The 20,932-nt window shown below is 36.1% G+C and overlaps 3 protein-coding genes across 6 annotated transcripts in view; 2 read left to right on the top strand and 1 right to left on the bottom strand.

Moving 5' to 3' along the window:
* ART4 (ADP-ribosyltransferase 4 (inactive) (Dombrock blood group)) overlaps positions 1 to 2,859 on the top strand; it is a 38,476-nt gene extending 35,617 nt beyond the window's left edge. For all 3 annotated transcript variants that reach the window (XM_053662095.1, XM_053662094.1, XM_053662096.1), the window contains one exon: positions 2,749 to 2,859. In XM_053662095.1, the coding sequence (XP_053518070.1) occupies positions 2,749 to 2,840 (92 nt within the window). In that variant the 3' untranslated portion in view covers positions 2,841 to 2,859. The remainder of the gene's footprint in view (positions 1 to 2,748) is intronic.
* A 4,409-nt stretch (positions 2,860 to 7,268) lies between these two features.
* Positions 7,269 to 8,014, bottom strand: CUNH12orf60 (chromosome unknown C12orf60 homolog). Its single transcript, XM_037136600.2, is given in 4 exon segments — positions 7,269 to 7,429; positions 7,432 to 7,514; positions 7,516 to 7,741; positions 7,744 to 8,014. Coding segments are annotated over 4 exon segments (741 nt in total).
* Positions 8,015 to 11,712: 3,698 nt separating this feature from the next.
* SMCO3 (single-pass membrane protein with coiled-coil domains 3) lies at positions 11,713 to 19,629 on the top strand. Of its 2 annotated transcripts, XM_037136669.2 has the most exons (3): positions 11,713 to 11,857; positions 15,828 to 15,919; positions 18,911 to 19,629. In XM_037136669.2, the coding sequence occupies exon 3, from the start codon at positions 18,927 to 18,929 to the stop codon at positions 19,602 to 19,604; it is 678 nt and encodes a 225-aa protein (XP_036992564.2). In that variant the 5' UTR covers positions 11,713 to 11,857; positions 15,828 to 15,919; positions 18,911 to 18,926; the 3' UTR covers positions 19,605 to 19,629. The 2 variants fall into 2 exon arrangements, with proteins under 2 accessions (XP_036992564.2, XP_036992563.2); XM_037136668.2 differs by lacking the exon at positions 15,828 to 15,919.
* The last annotated feature ends 1,303 nt before the right edge of the window (positions 19,630 to 20,932 follow it).

Below are 20,932 nucleotides of genomic sequence, written 5' to 3'. Positions count from 1 at the left end.
AGGACCAAATTTTTCCTAGATAACATTCTCAAAGATTAGTGCTTATTACTCTCTGTACTTTGACAGAAAGAAGCTATAGACAGCATTCGTCTCCACATAATAGATTAACTAGACATACTGCATGTCAGTTTTACCTTTTTTGCTTTTTTTCAAGCGTTTGAATGTTTCTTTCTGAATCATTGATATAATTCACAAATTCAGACTTGAGGAAATAAAAGGTATAATAATTACATATTTCTCCCCAGACCGTATACCCTAAGGCAGATATGACCGAAATCAGATTATAATACACCAATAGAATTACAGTTGGGTAGCAATTAGTTCACAAAAGACTTCACACACATTATGTGTTTAAGTCTCACAACAACCCTGGATATTGGGCTGTTGACCCCACTATGCTAATGTGAGTATGAGGTTTAGAGAGGTCAAAAGATTCGTGTGTGAGATTTTCCAAACGGTTTATACATGACAACAGTAGGACTCTTTCCCATGTTTTTAGACAAAAAGTCCAGAACAATTTTCTCTATAAATTGCTTTTAGGAGATTTATTTGTCCATTCAAAAATGTTACTGAGAACCTACCACTAGTTTCTATCTTCTGTGAGTGAGACTATTTACATTATAACTCACTTTGCATGCGTATAAATACATGAAAGCACATGTAACAAAGCAGTAGTTTATTATTACATGGGCCATGTAAGTCTATAGGGTTTTTTATTCTAACCTATTACATTATTAGAGAATGGTGGTCATGACCTACAAAACTGATGTGACAAACCATTAATGGATCACAATCTCCAATTTGAAAAATATTGTACTAGAGTACAGAGGAAATAAAAAGTATTAAATAGATAGTCTAACAGAAAAGACAAGTACAAAAGTAAAAGTACCATGAGGTATTCTCCAATGACTTTATAGATCATAACTAATGTAATTCAGATGTTTTTCATTTTTCTTTCTAAATATATTGTCTGCATTAAAAAAATAACATAAGGTAAAAATGATAATGACCATAAGAAAGGTAAAGAAAAAGTAACAAGAGAGTTAGAAAAGTTACTGTAACCTGAGAAAATCAAATTAACGTATGACATTTTTAACATCCTAGTTATTATGAAACAAGGCTTAGGAGGTGCTTGTGAAAGATGAGTGTGATCACAACACAGTAATGTTTGTATGTGTGTCTCTTGTTTGAGCCTCATCATAATAGCAGTGAAGGAAAGTAAAGAATAGTGATAGTGATCATAGAACCAAAAAGCTTGAGAGGCTGTCGTTTGACAGATCAGAAACCTGAGGCTTCCTGAAAGTAACCAACATGGTCCAGTCAGATGGCTAGGTGCAGGGCTTCAGTGCCAAAGCTAATCACTTCCCAAAACCATAACCTTTCTCCGCTATGTTGTTTCATTATCAATATTTTCTGGTAACTACTCAGTAGAACCATATCCCATTAAAGAGTGAGAAAGGTAGGAGGCTGGGGGTCATTGTGATCTCTTGCCTCAGGGAAGAAAAAACAAAACAAAAATATTTGAGAATTGTTCAATAAGTGACCTGCTAATGTGGTATTAATAGTTCCTAGGTCCCTATGAGAGTTCAGATAATACCATTTTAACACAAACTTCGGCGAAATATTAGAAATATGTATGTATATAATTTTCCTTGTCTGTGCTTATTAAAAATTAGAGGTTTAAAAATTACTGCTGGCATATATAGAATTCCAAATAAAAATTGCAGGAAACTCAATAGATATTTTAGATATTACATGAAAATATGGGAAAATATTTCTCCATCATCTGCTCATTCTATCAAACAATATGGTTAAATATTAAGGCAATAACAGTTGAATATTTTTCTGCCTCAGTTATGTTTTCCACCTTAGTAACCAGTGAAGTCTGGTGGAAGTGATTTCACTCTTAATTTAGACCATTTTAAAAGGTTTCCATTTCCCTCTATGTTCTCACCCTATTGTACTCTCTGATAATAATTATTCTGTATTCAAGTTTTGCTTTCATCAGCCACACCTAACCGACTGCTAACTTTTCCCTGCTTCCTGTGAAGGGCATATCTGTGCAGGCAGTACACAGACACACACACCAAACAGAAGTGTGAATACTTTCTGCCCACATTACAATAAGAAAATTCTATGAGGACATGCAACGTATGGAGAAAAAAGTGCAATGGTTAAAAATACAGAGTTGAGCCAGACGGCTTGAGTTTGAATGTTGTCTGCACTACTTAGTAGGTGTACGATGTTTGACAAATTTCTTCACATCTCCATGTCACAGTTTTATTAACTAAAAAATGAGGATAATGAGAATAACTACTTCGAAGGTTTGTTGTGAGGATTAAATGAGTTAATTTATAGCAGGTGCTTAAAACAGATTCTAGCACAGAATAGACTACGTAATGTTAGCTTTAATAATGGTGATGAAGATAATGATAATTAAGGTGGGGATACTGGTGATAGTGATAATGCTGATGATAATAATAAAAATTGAAAATCAGGAGATCTCTACCACAAGCTAGTCCGGTAACCTGAAATAAGTCTCTTATTTTCTTGGTGCCTATTTCATCATCTGCAAAATATGCAAGCTGAGTTCTATTAGAAATACCCGAGAATACTTTTTTCAAGTAGCTAACTTCAAATAGTTTTATTAGAAATTTTCTGTTAGAAAAGTGACTCAAAATAGAAATTACACAGATTTTTTTTAAAATCTCTGCTACCTAAAACATCTCTGTTTGTTTGTTTTTACAGCTTCCAGCAAAAAATGCACCCCTGCTCCTACAGTTACTGTTGTTCTCTCCATTTTGATCAACGTCATCATCTCTTCCAAAAGTGGAATATAAAGGAACCTTGCCATCTTGATTTTCCTGAACCTGTTTGCTTTATTTCAGACAGGACACCAAGAATATCCTTGGGGAGTCACCCCTCCCCCACAATCAATTGATGCACAGTAGCCTTAGCCCATTGCCTATGAGTGGGCCTGTGACTCAGTATGTTTCTTCTCCATGGACACAGAGATCCACGCTAGAGTAGAAAATAACCCAATCAGAGTCTGTGAGATAAATTCAGGGTACTATTTTGGCACTGGGATTAGGATTGGGGTGGGTTTTTTTTTTAATGGAGATGACCAAAAACAGAGTATGAGCCTAGAGCTGGTAGCAGCTATCATGTCCTCAAGAGGGGAGACCTTATCTCCCTGAGAATGGAGTTAACACAGTAAAGGAAGAGTGAAAAAATGAAAAAAACTAGGTCCACATGAGTGTGTATGAGCCCCTAGATCCAACTGTGCCTGAAACTGGATACTGTGGGCTTTTTCATTACATGAATCCATAAATTATATTTTTGCTTAAAATTTTTATCTCAAGCAGCTGGAGGAGTTATGATGAACATAAGGACACCCCCTCAATTTTTATTTAGTAGTCCTAAATAAGAACAAATCAAATATTGAGTTAGAAAGCAAAAGACAACTTCATCAAATAGAAAAACTTTGAGCCCCAGAGACATAATTAAGGAGTGAGTTTTCTTCAGAGATTTTTATTAGTATTCAAGACCAGATTAGTGTAGCTTCAGATGGGAGGACAAGTAAAAACTTGAGGAATACAAAGGGGAGATGTTAGTGAAATCACTCTCACTGCCAGTAATGGCGCATTGCATACATGTTTCTAAACTATTACAAAAATTATAATTTAGACTCATATATTAATTTATAAATAACTTAGCGAAAATTGGGTTTTAAGTATTCATCATTAATTCACACATTTTAAGAACATGTATAGAGGACCCATGGTAATGTACAACAAGGTGGGGGTTCACTGAGGGAGCAGGGGGTGAGGGACAGCACCAGGAGAAAAATTGGGACAACTGTAATAAAACAAAAATTTTTTTAAAGGAAAGCATGTAGATGTGTGTGAAGATAAAGTCAAAGATATGGGAGAAGAAAAACATCTAATTACAAGCAAATATCAATGATATATTGAGTCCCCATTATATGCAAACAATTAGATAAAAAGAAGGCTAAATCTCCAAATTTCACAGTTGGGAATGTTTCCCCCCTCTTCTTCCAGTAATACACCACATAGATGGAGTGATGGGAGGTTACTTGACCTCATCTCCAAAGACCCTCGTATTGGCCTAAATGGAGTGATAGAGAGAGCTAGCTCCATACCTTTGAATTCTGAAAGTCCATGCTACTTAGAGATTTGGACTGAGTGAAAATCAATTCATGTAGCCCAAGTAGGACTTCCTGAAGGGTCTGTGTCACAGTAGAAGAAACTCAGTGGGAAATTAGAGGTATAAAATCACCTGGTAGAGAATTCAGCCATCTAGTACTATGATTGTTTACATTGGAATTTTGAGAATATCAGGGCCAAGGACACTTCTGTCATGTAGCTTGCAATGGACTCTGCACCCAATAAAGCTAGCATAGAATTTCCATAAAAATAATTTCTAAGTTCACTGCACAGGGACTTTGGCAGGTTAGTGGCTACCTAGGATCCAGGAAAGTTTTGGAGTAAGCTTTTGTTAGTGAGGCAGTGATGAAATGTATCAGGAGTAGCCTCCTAACATCTTGGATATTCTTTTTCTGGGCCATATAAAGGCGTTTGTTTTTTCAGACATACTATGCACAAAGCATTTTTGGGATTAAACATTGAATACACTAAGCCAGATCTTCCATGAATTTATGAGCTCTTGGGAGAAATTAAGAAAAGAACACAACCAAATCACAAAAGAAATACAAAAAAAAGAGGAAAATCAAGTTTCCCACTCATGAAAATTCAGAAGACAGAGTCCTTCTAACTGAGGCAACATGAGAAGCTTCACACAGAAGACAGCATTTGAGTGAAGTCTTGAGACACTGAAGCGGGATCAAGGGGTGAGAGAAAGGAAGAAAAACAGTAAGGACAAGTGTGTATCAAGTGTTTAGTGCTGAAAGTAAGTACAAATAATAAGTTTTGGGAGTTTAGAGAAAAAATGAGATTCCTCTGGCCTGAGGCTGGATATGGCTTTCTATCACAGCAGAGGCTTAGGGGAGGAGCTTCAGATTGGTATGGGGGAAAAGCTGAGTAGAAAAAAGAGGTGAGATGAGGAATGATCAATGCATATAAGGGTCAGAAAACAGACAGGTCTGCCACAGTGGAGGAGTAATGTAGACCGGAGAGGAAAGTTGAAGCCTCTCAGTTAAGCTCAAAAGCCATCCTAAAGCATTTGATCTCTATAAGAAATAAGTCTTCCAGGTAAGAAACTTCTCCTAGATCAGTTACTCTTAAAGCATGCTCCCAGTATCAGCAGCCACAGCATCCCTGAAGAACCTGTTAGATATGTGAATTCCAGGACCTGCACCCAAATCTATGGAATCAGCAGCCGAAATCCTGTTTAATAAACCCTCCTGGCTTGTAATTTATGTGATTATAATCCTGAAGGAATAATGAAGTTTTTTAAAAGATAACTCTGTTCTTCCTTTTCTTGCCACTGTTTTACTGAATTGATTGCTGGAGACAGAAATGATTCTCTTGAATCAAGTAGATTGGTGGGTTTAGTTAAGGGGGAATGCACATGGCTTGCATTCTCTTGATCTCTGCCTGCAGTCTCAATTTTTTGAGCAAGGAGTCTGTAAAGTGCACCATAGATTTAACTTGATTCAAAGCCTAAGTTGATGAAACCTTAGAAGACCGGTTTCAAAAAATTCTCTGTAATTTCTGCACTTAGTTAGGCTGGGATATCTTCTAAAGATAAAGGGACCTTCAAATGTGCATTAATTCACATGCATTGTTAACAGAGACTACACTGTAAGAGTGTGCAGTAGCATCTACTATTGTCCTATTAAAGTAACACATGCATCACTCTTTTGTAGATACAGAAACATTGTGGACTCATTTATTAATTTTATCCTTATAACACAGTGTCCTAATATGCGTATCTGCTTGTCCTGATATTGTCTATTTGCTCTTACTTAAAAAAAAACCATCCACTAAAAGAAAATTTTAGTAGAGTTCAGTTTGATTGGGGAATGAGGATTCTAAGCCTGAATTGTCTAATGGTCTGGATCAAATGGACTTACACTGAGTTGATTGGTTCTTGATTTGGTAAAATTCAACATTTATTTAGCTAGATGTTCTCAGACATACCAAGATGTGCTAAACATTGTCTATTGATAGAAAGTGTGTGGGGGAAGGGAGCTATTATAAGTATTATGGGACTTTTCTTTCTATCTTCCTGTTGTTATTTTTTTAGTAACTAAGAAGGTTATCTTGGTGGAAGTGATTGCAAGAAGGCTAAAAAGCACGTAGAATACCTTCTTCCTCTTCATCAAATGCCCACACGTAATTTCTTTCCCTTTCATGGTTCAGACTTTTTTGAACAAAGTATAGAGAAAATCTCTTTCTAAAGGAAAAAGTAAGATTTAAAATTTTAAATGAGGAAAACAACTTAGGCATTTTCAGAAAGAAAATTCCAATAAAAAACTAGAATGAGTAATTGTTTTTTCAACAAAGGTCCTAGCAGGTGTCATGTGAAATACGACAGTCTCAAGAGCATACATTTACAATACACGAGAGCCAAAGACTTTGTGGTAGGCAAATGAACTCATCTGACTTTTCTTCCCCAATACAAGCACGTCTCAGACATCCTACTTCTACAAGTATTATATGGTCTTTTCACTGTGAGCGATTAGATCACCTCCATTTTCCATCCCCTAATGTCTCCTAATCATAAGACCTCAGTAGGACACAAGTGAGAATAAATCATCTACTTTAATCTCACTTATGTAAGAAAATTTTATTCTCATCCATTGTTCTTATTTACATCTAGATAAATCTTATCAAAAGTGCTGAGTGATTGCTTATGATAGGCAAGGCCCTGAGATCTACAGCAACCGGTGTATGAGTGACAAAAACGCAGAGGGTTGTTTCCTAACCCTCCACAGCTGTTTCTGCCAGATTATCTAGTGGTAATGTTTACATTTGCCTGGACTTTGCACTGTAGTAACTAGAAATGTAGTTACTGACTGGAAATTCATTTAAAGGTATTTCTTAAGATGAAATACAGTATTTAGAAACATCCTCAAATGTAATATTATCTCGATTTTTTAACAATAAATTATTTTTAGTAACTACTATTTTAAGCAGTTTTTTTTCTTTTTGATAGAACAAAACTTGAAGCAAATGGTTTTGCCAGGTGACTATTCTTTGCATCAGTGTCCCAACTGATGACATGTCTGGCATCAAAGGTCTTAGAACATGCAAACATGAAAACTCACGAGATCTGAACTGGTTTTATGACAGAAATGAGCACTTCTGTTGCACTCCTACCGGCCTGGCTTTCATAACCCCAGAAATACTCATTTCCACAGTTTTTAGGGCTTTTTGGAGGATCTCTCAGATTGGTCCCACAGTTTCGATAACTTGCTCTAACTGCTCTGTGGCTAACTCAATATATTCTTAGTAGTCTTGGTTTTTAATGCATCCCGCAACTTTTTCACGGTGTCTACTATAATGGCTTTGGACAGGCCTGCCGTTTGGGCTTTTCTCAGATGTGGTAGTATCTGATCACTCATTGGTGTCTTTTCTATAGAAGTCACTTAACTGAAGATTCATAATGGGATACTTCATCAAGAGTGAAAGAGAAGATTCCAAACTCACAGGGATGTTACCACTATTCATCCGATAGACAGTAGTTGGGACATGGACATTTTTGAATCCTTCTTTACCTGACTCATGCAACTCCTTTTCATTGGCACTCTTCTCACCCACATAGCTGTCCCAATCCTGAAAAATAGAGGTTCCTTTTGCATTTTGTCATCCTCTGCATCCACTACAGATTGCATCTCCTTAAAAATTATGAGCATTTGCTTAAAGACATCCTTAATATAACCATCTTCTTTCATAGCAGAATTGTTCATACTGCTGTTACACAATTCGGTGAGTGTGTTTGTAAAGGAAGCAAAAGCTTGCATGTGAAAAAAGAATGTTTTGGCAGCTTGAACCAGCCTTTCTTTGTCCTTTCCTGACTCTGAAGACATTTCTCCAGCAAAAATGTTTCAGCACTGCAAAACAAAGCAGCAATCCAAATGAAAACTAAAAGTACATCTGTTAACCATAAAAAAAAGACTCAAAGCATTATTTGAATGTGAAGATACTTGCTGTCAAGGATTGGAAAACTACACAAGCTTTAAAGAAGAATGATCCTGTGCTTTAATAAAAAATAATAACAAAACTATTAAAACAGGGTAGAATAGGGGTGATTCACTGAATTTAAACCACATATTAAATATTGTGTGCTGGATTCTGAATTGGATATGTTTACATACAAAGTGACACTGTTCTCAATAACTATTTGATATAGTTATTTCCAAAAACTAATGGAAAATACTGAATAAAGTATTAAAAAGTATACAGAAAGGCTCTGGATTCTAGTCAAGATAGAGCAAACATACTCTATACAACCTTTCCTACTGATTAAAACTAAAAATCTTTCACAAAATATATAAAGTAACTATCATGTAACTCTGAAGTTGGATAATAGCAGAGTAAGGAAGCAGAAAATGCAGCATTTCACCGAAGTGCAATGCCATTTGATGCAAATTCCCCAAATGTCTGTCCTGTCTAAAAATGTTTCCGCACTTTCATTACAAACTTCCTGTTCTGCTGCGGAGAGGAGTGTTGTTGTCACTAACCACCATTCGTGATCCTACAATACTTTGTGTATCTGCTCTAGAACCTTGCTCTATCAGTCATCCTCTCTTTCTCTTGTGCTGTGGACTAAATACTCCTCCCCCCCCCCAAATTCAAATGTTGAAGCCCTAAGCCTCAGTATGGCTATATTTGGAGATAGGGCATATGAAAAAATAATTAATGTTAAACGGAGCCATAGGGGCAGAGTTTTGATGTGACAGGATGTGTGTTCTTGGGAAAGGAAACATCAGAGACCTTGCTCACTTACTCCCTCAGCCATGCGAGGGCACAATGAGAAGGCAACTGCCTGCCATTAAGTAGGGGAGAGCCCTCGCCAAAACCTGAATGGGCCAGCACCTTGATCTAAGATCTCGCAACCTCCAGCACTTTGAGAAAATAAACTTCTGTTTTTTATGCCACACAGTCTATAGTATTTTGTTACGGCAGCCACCTGGCATACTCCATCTCGCTCTTCACTTTTCCTTCTCCTTTACACACACACACAGTTTCCTCCTCAGTTAAAAAAAAAAAGTTTGACCTTGACTTCCCTTCTGGTAATAACACCATTTCATTCCTTTCTTTCTCAAATTTCTCAAAAGTAAAATTGCAATTAATTCTGTCCCCCTTATTTCCCTATAAGGCACCAATAACTTCTAATTATCAAATCTGCTGGCTTATTTCCAGGCTGTAGCCATTTTGAGTTTTCATTATTTAAAATTGCTGATTACCTCTTCCTACTCCAAGATTTTCTCTTCCTGAGGCCTCCACGATGTGCAGCTCTGGTCCCTCTGTATCCTCTCTGAGCATTTATATTTTTCACAGCTTCTCCTCCTCCTTCTATCACCAATAGCTCTCCAGTCTCCTAAACTCAGCACAGCTGTGTCTTTAACCTTTGTTATATTCTATACTTTCTCCCTTCGAGATCACAAATGTCCCCATCAATACAAATGTCATCTGTACACAGAAGACTCCTAAGCCTTGTCACGTAGCCTCAGTAATTCTCCTGACCTTCAGACCTGCATTTTCAATGACCTTCCGGCCATCTCTATAGGTGGCTGCACCAGTATATTCCACACAATGTATCCAAAAACTGCACTTGTCTCCTTGAAAATCACTTTTCCTCTCAAACTTTACCTTATTATTGAGGCTCAAAATCCATTATCATTTTCTCTTTCCCGTATCAAATCCACCCCTAACATTTGTGAATTCTCTCTGAACTTATTTCTACCTATCCCCTCTCTGAGAGTCTCATAACTCCTGCTCCAGTTACCTCTCGTCTCAACAATGAATGTTAATGGTCTCACATTTGGTCTCAATACTTTTAGTCTACAGGTTACAATGCAGCCCACAGGAAAAATCCAGGCAGCGGGGGCATTTTATTAGACCACTAGAATGTACTTAAAAATTTAAATCAGTGACCAAATTTAAAAACTGGAAGACAGCAATTGATTTCTGTTGATTATTGAGAAAGATGAGGTTAACTGGCAGCATTAAGCCCAGGTTCCGAGTTGGAAAAATTACCCAGAGCTGAAGTTGTCGTCTTTAGGCTAGACATTCACCTCTGTACCTTCTGTCTTTCACTGAGTGTTTCAACTACATGTTTTGTCCAGTTGCTGTAAGCATTTGAGTTGCTGCCCCACGTTTATTGTTCAGACCAACTAATGCAGTTTATATAAAGTGACCATTCTGAAATCTAAACTCCTGGTATTACCCCACAATCAAAACCTTTAATGGTTCAACATTGCCAAGAGAATGAAATAAATTCCCTAGCATGGCATTTAAGACCTACTGCAAACTGCTCTCAGTGGTTCATTACTCGCCTTCCCTCTCATGTGCACCTGCCCCACCAGCAGGGTGGATTTTTTCCCCCTGAAAATGCTCTACAATTTTTTGTGCAGCTCCTGTGTATTTTCTGTACCCATACTATCTCCTCCATACCCCAGCTCCTACACATTTGTGGAAATCTTACCCATCCACCCCTAGTTCATATGCACTGACTACCTTGCTTTTTTTCCCTCCCATGTCCCTATTTGGTGGGGCCCCAGGTTACATTGATTACCAACTGACCCACTGGACAAAAATAAAATAATCCCCTACTTAGCCCTTCTTTAGGACTATAGCAAGCAGTGCCCTTAGATTTTATGTATTCTAGCTGGCATCTTGGTTCTATATCCTCTATCTATCCAACACCAACAGAAATTGTTGTTTATGTAAAAAAGAAGAGTTTTCATTTAGTAAGTTTTCACCAGACACCATGCCAAGTGCCTTATGTGCATTATCTCATTTAATCCTTATAACAATCCATAAATTATGTACTTATACCATATTGCACCAATGAAAATAATTAGAGAGCTCTATTACATGATTTTCCCAAGGTTGCATGGCCAGTAAGTGGTACTCTGAGTACACAAAATCAGGACTATCTCATGCTGCAGCCTGTGGTCTCTCACCGAAACTACAATGGCTGAGTGACTGTCCTGCTTTGGACTGTCCTGTCTTTGTTGTAGAGAAATCAAGGGAGATTAGGACAGAATCCAGAGGAAGAAGCATGCAAGACTCTGATCTAAACTTTCAAGGAAATGAGTCAACTTGGTCTTTAAGGTTTTTATATTAAGACAATTCACTAAGATAACAAAAAAGAGATAACTGTCAGAGGAATTAATAGCATACTAAAAAAAATTCACATTGGACTGGAGATATATTTGGGTTTACATCTCGTGAGGACCTAAATAAAGCAATCAGCAACAGATGGAGGTACAAATGCAACAGAAAGTAAAGGCAACTTAATATCTAGAACAGCTGACGTGATGAAATCCCAAAATCTGAGAGCTGCAATTAAAGAGCCGTCTTCTCCACTGAACTGAATTAACTCAGTTATATAGCACTTTTCAACAATTAAAAGTCCATGAAAGAGCAGAAAATTAAATGTTTTGACACGTTAATAATCTTTCAAATTACTTTACTTAATAAATACTACTTTTATATTAATATAGTAAATAGAGGAATTCTGAGAACTAAGCCATGCAGACATTGTCCATAAACCAGACAGGCAGAGGGACCCAGCAGAGACTTAGCAAAGCCTGTAAGTCATCACATTCCATCAGAAACGTCCAGATGAAAACACATGAGAGGGCACTCCAACAATACTGCCGCACCACTGCTGGGACTGCCAAAGTCGGAAACGCCGCAAGGTAAGCAATGTGGGTATTTCTATTAGCGTTGATATAATACTGTTCTTCGTTACAGGCAATTTGAAATAACATGTCAGACTTAAATCCTAGCCATAAATATAATAGAGTAACAAAACAACTTGGTTAAGAGGATCCCATGGCATGTTCCTTGTGATGAGTTATTTCTCTGAAGACACCAGAGAAAGAAGAAAGTTAAGTCAGAGAAGAGAAAGCAGTAAAGACATAAATTTTAGGAAGAATTAAGGGTGAAATGACACTGGTATGACTGTGTCTTGTTTCCATGGACTGTTAAATTTCCTTTTAGGTCTTTATTGTTAATACCAGCATTTAGTAGCTGTAAGATAATGAATGTGCAATCCAGTACTAGTTAATGTACGCTGCTTATGCTTCTCCATAAATTGTCACATTTAAATACCATGGGGAATTCATTGTGTGTCTCCAAACAGACTACCATCTTCTTCAGAGCAAGAAAGATTGGCTTTTTTTTTTTAATGCCTTAAAGTATATAGTAGATACTCCTCAGTAAGAACTTGGTAAATGCTGATGAATTATGCTGATATTCTGCTCTCTAACAAGGAATATTCTTCAGAAAAATTTACATCAGAAAGTGTCTTCACATCATGGTCAACTTGTTTCTTTTTCCAGGTAAAGGCCACGGTCTTGTGTTAAAGGCCAGGGTCTTGTATTAAAGGAGGAGGCTCAGAGCTAATTAATAACTTCTTTTCTCCTGAAAAACTTCTGACTTTGCTACCTAGACTTTATTCCCACACTCCCAAATAAAGGAACCTTGCATGACAGCAGGACCTATGGTGAATGGGGAGGAGAAGAACACTAAACACTAAACATCAGAGGTTAAGCAGGATCACATTCTTTTTTTTTTCTTTAACTGTTATTATGGGAAAAGTTAAAACATACACAGAAGTGAAGACATTAATAGGATAAACTCCCATGTCCCTATGACCCAGCTTCAAAAATTATCACAAAGCCCATCTTATTCCCTCTGTAACCCTATTTCACTGTCCCTTCTGCATCATTTGGAAGCAGATCTCAGAGACTGCATCATTTCATCACTAATATTTCAGTACGTACTCCTACAAAGGCAAGAATTCTTCTTGAAATTTAACTTTTGCTACCGAAATTAAAATATTTAACAGAACCATCTATGACTTTGAAACACACTCAATATACTGCTATAAAAATTTATTTTTGTGGTATTGTAGAAGTTTGAAATGCAATTTGCATTATATATCAAAAGCAAAAACAATTATTTACTTAATTACATGATTATTCTGTAAATTTATCTCGAGAAAATAACCCAGATACCAGAAAGGGAGGGGGAACTATGAGTGTTGAAGTGCTCACTGGAATATTATGATAATGAGACAGTTGTAAACTTATTAAATTTCGGTAAAGATATTTTATGGAATAGTTCATATAACCAATGAAATAATTTTAAAATGACACATATGGGTGTTAAACTAAATCAATATAAGATGAAAATTTTATTTATATTATTATTACAACTTTGCAAAAATACTTATGCATTTAAACAAATGGGAAAATAACAAAACAACTCAAGGTGAAAGGTTTATGGGTGTTTTTCCTCCTCGATTTAAAAACATTTTTATATTAATGCTATTTACTTTATATTTTTAAATATTTTATCAATTTTTTATTTTTAATTTTTTCATGTCACAATTCTACAGTCTCTCAAAGCACATATCACATGTCACTTGCTGCATGATGCCTCCGCTAATCACCTCAATATTAATTTCTTTCTTTAAATTTCTATACGCTTGACAGTCACTGAACTACAGTTATTTGCAAAAGTATTCTGAGGACTTTATATCTGAATATGTGATAATTGGTATTTTCATTTCATTTTATAAGGTGATTCCTAGAAAACTAAAACAAGTGTATAATATCACTAAATAAACCTTAACTTTCAGATATAATTATCAATATACTTCTACCACTTCTTATATGCTCTTCTAATCTTGAATGTTTTCTATTCAATTCAACAAAATCGATATGAACTCCATAAGAATCTATCTGAATAAAACTAGTCTTTGTTTCCATTCCAACATCCTAGAGAGGCTGATCACTGGCATTACTGATTTTGTTTACTGCTTTTTAAATGAAATAACAAATTAAAATGCACATAATTTCCAAACTCTGTTTTAGCAACAGGGTATTCATGCAGCACGAAAAAGCACAGTAGCTGAGTGGATAAACAACAACGGGGCATTTACACAATGGAATACTATTTGGCCATAAAAGAAAAAAAAATTTTACCCTTTGCCAAAGTATAGATGGATCTGGAGAACATTCTACTATGTGAAATAAGCCAGTCAGAAAAAGACAAATACCATATGATTTCATTCATGTGTCCAATCTAATGAACAAACTGAACAAACAAGCAAAATTGACAGACTCACAGCTGGATGACAGCAAAGAGGCAAGGGGTGGGGGGTTGGTTAGGGAGTAGAGGGAGTGAGCAAAAAGGAAAAAGGACTCAGGGACATGGACAAATGTGGTGATTGCAGGGGGTGTGTATAATGGGACTAAATGGTAATGGGGAAAAAACACAATAAAAATAAAAATTAAAAACACAGCTGCTTCAGCATACACTGGGGTGAAATAAGCAGCAAGAGACCATGAGCGCCACCTCCTGGCTAGTGATTCCCCATCAGGTTCCCCAGGGCGCCTTACAACCTATTTCGGGAGCCACTTTAATAAAATACACACAGAACAGAACAAACGCTGCTGCACAGTAGAGAGTAATAGTCCATAGTAAAATTTTCACTGACAGGGAGCACTATCATGTGAAAACAAATAATGTAAAAGTTTACATTTACCATACAAAAGGTGCAGGTAATCAGAGCTGAATTAAGTAGACCACTTAGTTACCTGCTGGTACCAATCTTTAAAAGTCATTTTTATTTTTTTAGAGGTTTTATTTATTTATTTTTAGAGAGAGGGGAAAGGAGTGAGAAAGAGAGGGAGAGAAACATCAATACGTGGTTGCCTGTCACGGCCCCCCTACTGGGGACCTGGCTTGCAACTCAGGCCTGTGCCCTGACTGGGAATCCAACTGCAACCCTTTGGTTCACAGGCCCATAGTTGATCTGCCGAGCTACACCAGCCAGAGCAAAAGTCATTTTTAAAGTGACTTTGAAATGATTTTTAAAAGATTAAATATTAAAGTCAATATTGAAAAGGTCATGACTGAAAAGTTAATAAGATAGAGGAAAGTAGACTGTCCAGAACTCCTTTTAGCTACAGTACTATATATTCTCCGTGAGGCATCACTTAGTCATGCCTAAATAATACCTACGATCTTTAAGAAGGGTGACTTCAATTCATTGAAGGGCTTTTGTTTTGCTGAGTGAAGCAAGCAATTTGAGAGTCGAAACTAAATTGTCACGAGCTATATAGTGAAAACGCTGTTACCAACTATCGTTCTCTCCTCTAAATGTCAAGCACGTATTTAAGAGTAACAAATTGAAAGGGTACAAGTTGTTAATCTTCCCTGGATGACTGAATGTCTGCATACTGACCCAGTGTCAATATATACTACAGTGTGACTTGTTTAAAATTTGAATTTGCACAAGTCAAGCACCAGCTTTAACTATAATTTCAAATGGCATATTACCTTCAAGTTGACATGTAATTTTAGCATCTCAACTTTTTACCTAGATTAGAAATTCTGTGAAAGCAGGGACCATGTCTTTTTTTCATTTTGGGATGCTCTACAGAGCTTAGCATATTACCTTATACATTGTAAGGTGCTGCTCCATTAGATAGATTGTTACTGAATTATTAAATTGCTGCCTTCACTAGGCTATTCAAATTTCACCTGTCCAAGAAATAATTCATTAGTTTCACCTTCAAAACCCACCTCTTCTCCACCTACTTCTCTAGCATTTATCTCACAGTGGGGATAGAAATAATCTTGAACTGTGTTCAGTACTGGAGCAGGTGTGGTAGCAGGCCTTGCTGAAGATACTTGCATGAAGAACCCTCCCAAAGCCCTTCCCTAAGGAGAAAAGAGCTAGGACGGTAAGCCAGACTCAGAAGAATGAGTCCTTCTTTATTAGATGTGAAAAATAATTCTGAGCACATCTTGATGTCTCTTACTCAAACTTTTTATTGGCGCTGAATTATAAACTGATGCCTGGACTGTCTAGGTATGAAAATGCACATGCAAGATTTTCAGTGTGTAAAAAAAGAAACTACTTTTGTAGTTGGAAAAGTACAGTATCTTTGATTTCTAATAAGATTGAACTTTTTTCTTCAATGAGCTAGCTATTCCTTCTTTCACTGTCTGTTCAGAGTTGTTTGCTTATTTAGGTATTGGATTGCTGTTTTCCTTATTAACATTAACATTCTTTCAAACTTCATAGTTCTTCATTTTTCTTATATTTTTTCCCATTTTGTTTTTAGTTCCTTTACGTAGTCCTCTTGGTTAGTCACATTTTTGTATGACTTCAATGGTTTTAAGCTTATAAAGTCCTCTTTTACACAGAAATTTGAAAATTATTCATTTTCTTCTATTTTATTAGTTGATTTTTTGCATATATTATGCTAATAACATTTTAAATTAACTTTTAACACCTAAAACTACCCCATTATCCCAGGATCATTTATGAAATAATAATTTCAATTAACATCTATTTGAGATTCTACATTTACTATATATTAAATCAAATATATAGAAGGGTTTGCTTTGAGGATTCTTTTCTTCCATAATTCCATCTACTCTTTCCCCTGTACAATACTGGTTAATACTGTGTTTTGATAGTGTTTTAATATTTGAAAAGGAAAAAGTATCATTATTACTTTTCCTGAAAAAGACAGTCATACCTATTCAGACTTTCAGATGTATTTTATGCTTAATTTGTTAAGTTGTGTTAAAATAATTATTTTTTTATTTTAAAGAGTTTTATTTATTTATCTTTAGAGAGGAAGGGAAGGAGAGAGGGAGAGAAACATCAGTGTATGGTTGCCTCCTGTGAGTCCCCAGCCGAGAACTGGCCCTCAACCCAGGCATGTGCCCTGACTGGGAATCGAACCACGATGCTTTGGTTTGCAGGCCCGTGCTCAATCCATTGAGCTATACCAGTCAGGGATAAAATAATTATTTTTTAGAAGGAATTGATCACTTGGAAGCATTCAACCTTCCACAGGGAGCAGATTCGTTTTTTCATTGGTTTGTCTTAAGGTAAATAGCACCACACGCCTTTTCTGGAAGTCACACCTTCAGATAATGGCATATGGTAGTTGCTAGAGATGTTTTTCACTTTTTCAAGGTAAGAAAGACTCCTCTCACATAATTAACTGAATAGGAATGTAGTTGGTGATTTTCTGAATTCAAAGTCAGAAACAGGTTTGTTTGTTTGTTTGTTTGTTTGTTTGTTTGTTTTTTTACAACATCTGACAACTAGGAGCCAAAAAAGGGGAAAAGTATGGAAAATTTCTAGAAAAAAAAGAAAAATCAAAGTCTAAATTTGTGGTTTTCAAATTTCAGTTTGCAACCAGATGTTGAGTTTGGGGACTTATTTAATAGACCATCAACAAAAAAATTCTTTAAATGGAACTGAGATATTTTCTCAGTACTGCCTTGAGAAATTCTTGTCTGTCATGCATGCGCATGCATGTGTGTGGGTTGTACTGGATCTGAATCAAAGATAAAAATGAATTTCTGGCCACATTGAAGTTTATTCCACCAGGAGTACCAGTACATTTTTCTAAATTTAACAGCATAGATGATTATGTTCCTAATCCATTTGTTTTAAATCTTCCTCTCTTCATTTCCAACTTATATCTTTATGACTTGGGGGACAGGTTATTTTCATGTTTCCTTTTTTGAGAGATAAACTCCTTCACTCCTTCCTCCCTTGCTTCTCAGATTCCTCTATCTAAGCTAAGAACCATGGTCTTAAAACAGGGCCCTAAGTAATCAAGATAGTATTTATTCAAAGAGAGAGTGTGTCAGACTCCATACAGATACACAGAACTCCATTTTTTCTCCTTCCTCCCAAGAGTGTAAATGAAAAACAAAGATGCCAGGCACAAAGAAATCCTACTCAATGCATGCATATTAACATTTTTTTTTAAATTAGGCTCAAGCTTTTACACAAGAAGGCTCCTAGCAGGCTTGTTTTATTCATTCTATGGTGTACTTTGCTACTTATTCCTTATTACTTCTGTGAAACAGCATTTTCTTCTTCCCAAGGCTAACTCTAACTTATCTTAATATGGGCAAGTACAATACAGATCATTCTAAATAATTTAATTTATAAGTTTTGCAAATGGGAAATCAGAGAGACAGTCATAACTGCACTGTCCCCTGCACCACAGTGACTTTCTCTTCAAGTGAGATTTTAGTCCAAGGAATTTTGGATACTGTCATCACAAAGATTTTTTTGTAAAGAATCTGTTATATTTGTCTTTCAATATCCCTTAAGTTTAGAAAATTTGTCTGTAAACATATATATAACATGATTTGAATATTGAAAATTAAGATAAGATAGTATATAAACAAAATTATATATTAATCGTCCTGTAAACTCAGAGATCTTAGTAGTCTTTAGTCTTACTAATTTAACTCCAAATATTGTAGAAATCAAGCTGGTAGGTCTATTCAATGTGGTGATTAGAGGTTAGATTTCTGTCAGTCTGTTTCAAGTATGTTATCAACATTACTTGGAAATAATCACCTCTACCTTACACATTCTTGATTTGGTTTTAGACTGACACTTATCTATGATCAGATGCTTCATAAACACAAATATTTCCTACCTAGGACTTCCCCTCTTCACAAAACACAATCCCTTTTCTAATGCATTGACAGGGTGCCACCCACATTTTCACACACGGGCTTCAAGTTTCATAAAAAAATTCTTTGGAAGAACCTGTTTTCTGAGGAATTCCTTACATAGCATATTGCTACTTTGCTATCAGGAAGTAAAAGATTTCCTGGTCAAATCTAAGCAGACAGCAGATATTTTTAAAGATTTTTTCATGAAAATTTACCATTTTATTTTTCAGAGATCATATCTGAAATATGGCTCAGAGTGACTTCCTCTACCCAGAGAACCCAAGGAGGCGGGAAGAAGTCAACCATCTTCACCAACAGCTCCTTGATTGTTTATCTGACAGCTTCCAGGCCACCAATAAGCTGATTGGAGTCTTAAATACTCATTTGGGGTGCAAGCTGGCCTCCATTGAGTTGAAAAGAAATGGGACCATCAAAGAAAATTGTGATATCATCATCCAAGCTGTGATGAAAATCCAAAAGGAATTGCAAAAGGTTGACGAAGCACTCAGAGATAAACTAGAGCCAACCCTTTACAGAAAACTTCAGGATATTAAGGAAAGGGAAACAGAGAAAATCGCAATAGTACAAAAGGTTATTTCAGTCATCCTGGGAGAAGCTACTTCTGCAGCCAGTGCAGTGGCTGTTAAACTCGTGGGCTCAAATGTCACAACTGGCATAATTAACAAGTTGGTCACTGTGTTAGCTCAAATTGGTGCTTCTCTCCTTGGTAGCATAGGAGTTGCTGTTCTTGGCCTTGGCATAGATATGGTCTTCCGCGCCATCCTGGGAGCAGTGGAAAAAACGCAGCTACAAACAGCCATCAAGAGTTATGAGAAGCATCTGGTGGAATTCAAGTCAGCCTCAGAAAAATATCATCATGCCATTACTGAGGTCACCAACACAGTGAAACAACAAATGAAATAAACAGCCACCTTATTTGCCACTGGAATATTTTCTGCTTCTCTCTCAATAATAGTGTTTGGTTTCTTGGATTAGGTTCATTTTCCATAAGCTTTCATCATAGACGTAAATACAATAAACAAATTGGGAGAAGGAATTAGATGCTAAAACCAGATGACTCTGAGTTTTTCAACTATAAATGCCTGGATCAGTTGGTGCTAGACCCTGTGAATGAAAAGACTGTATCCCAGGATGTCTTCTCACTCTACTCTACCAGATCAATGTCAGGGTAAATGCTACTATAGAATAGGTGTAGAGGTTGCCTTTTCCTTTCTAATTTCCACTCAAAATCTTTAAATGTACATTGATTGCTGAGGCTTTCATTTCTACCACTGCAGACATCATCTAGCTTTAAGAGGACATACTTAGTAATTTCTTCCTGGACCAAACCCTGGGCCTTTGAATAGAATAGAAATACTACCATAATTTCAATCATTACTTTAAATCCAGGTTTCTGTAAACTGGGAAAGACTGAAATATGATTTGTAACAATTAACTTCAATGATAGGTCTGTAAATTTCTAATTATACACTATAATCTGAATCTATTTTTAACAGATAAAAGTTTAAACTAAAAAGATAAAGGTTTTGTTTCTATAATTGCAATCAACCCTGACCAATGTAGTATGAAAACTAAAAAGCCCTCAAGTAAATGTTCAAACACGCTGGAATTTTTTTTTAAGGCAAATCCCAGATATATACCATAAAATGCATTTAGAATGCAAGAGATAAAGCCACTCTCTCAAGGATTTGTCATTCAAAGGAAAGTCATCGTTTATTACCTTACGAGTTTTTAGGAAAATAAATAAATTTCACTCTCAATACTAGCAAAAATTAGGAAGTTGCCCTGGCTATATAAACCTTTAGGTTGCCTATTTCATTAATTACCTAATTTCAGAAAAATCCAGAGGCTAAGGCGGTCTAGTAGTTCAGTTAAATTTGTGCAGATGGAAGTGTGTTTTCTAAGTACTTCACCAACTAATAACTCTGTTGAGATTTTTAAATTAAACTCACAAAATTATTAATAAGCTGTGATGCAAGAATGTGTTTGTTATAGTTGACACTTGAATCCAAGTTCAGGAAAAGTCTTGACATTTAATAAGCTCAACATATCTCAAAAATTAAAAGCTAGATAAAACACTTAATTTCCTAAATGTACTAATTTTCTCCTATCATTATTTTTAGTTGCAAAACATCGCAATTTAGTTCACCTTCAATATTAAATGTTTTTGTTATTACCTGATTTATAAATTTGAAACTACAAGATCTTTTTACTATTCTGACTCAACAATC

The sequence above is a fragment of the Artibeus jamaicensis genome, unplaced genomic scaffold (assembly GCF_021234435.1).
Source record: "Artibeus jamaicensis isolate MK-2021 breed Jamaican fruit bat unplaced genomic scaffold, CSHL_Jam_final contig_233, whole genome shotgun sequence".
NCBI classification, from domain to species: Eukaryota; Metazoa; Chordata; class Mammalia; order Chiroptera; family Phyllostomidae; genus Artibeus; species Artibeus jamaicensis.
Note: the sequence above shows the minus strand (reverse complement) of the source record. Positions and strands in the feature narration are given on the sequence as shown.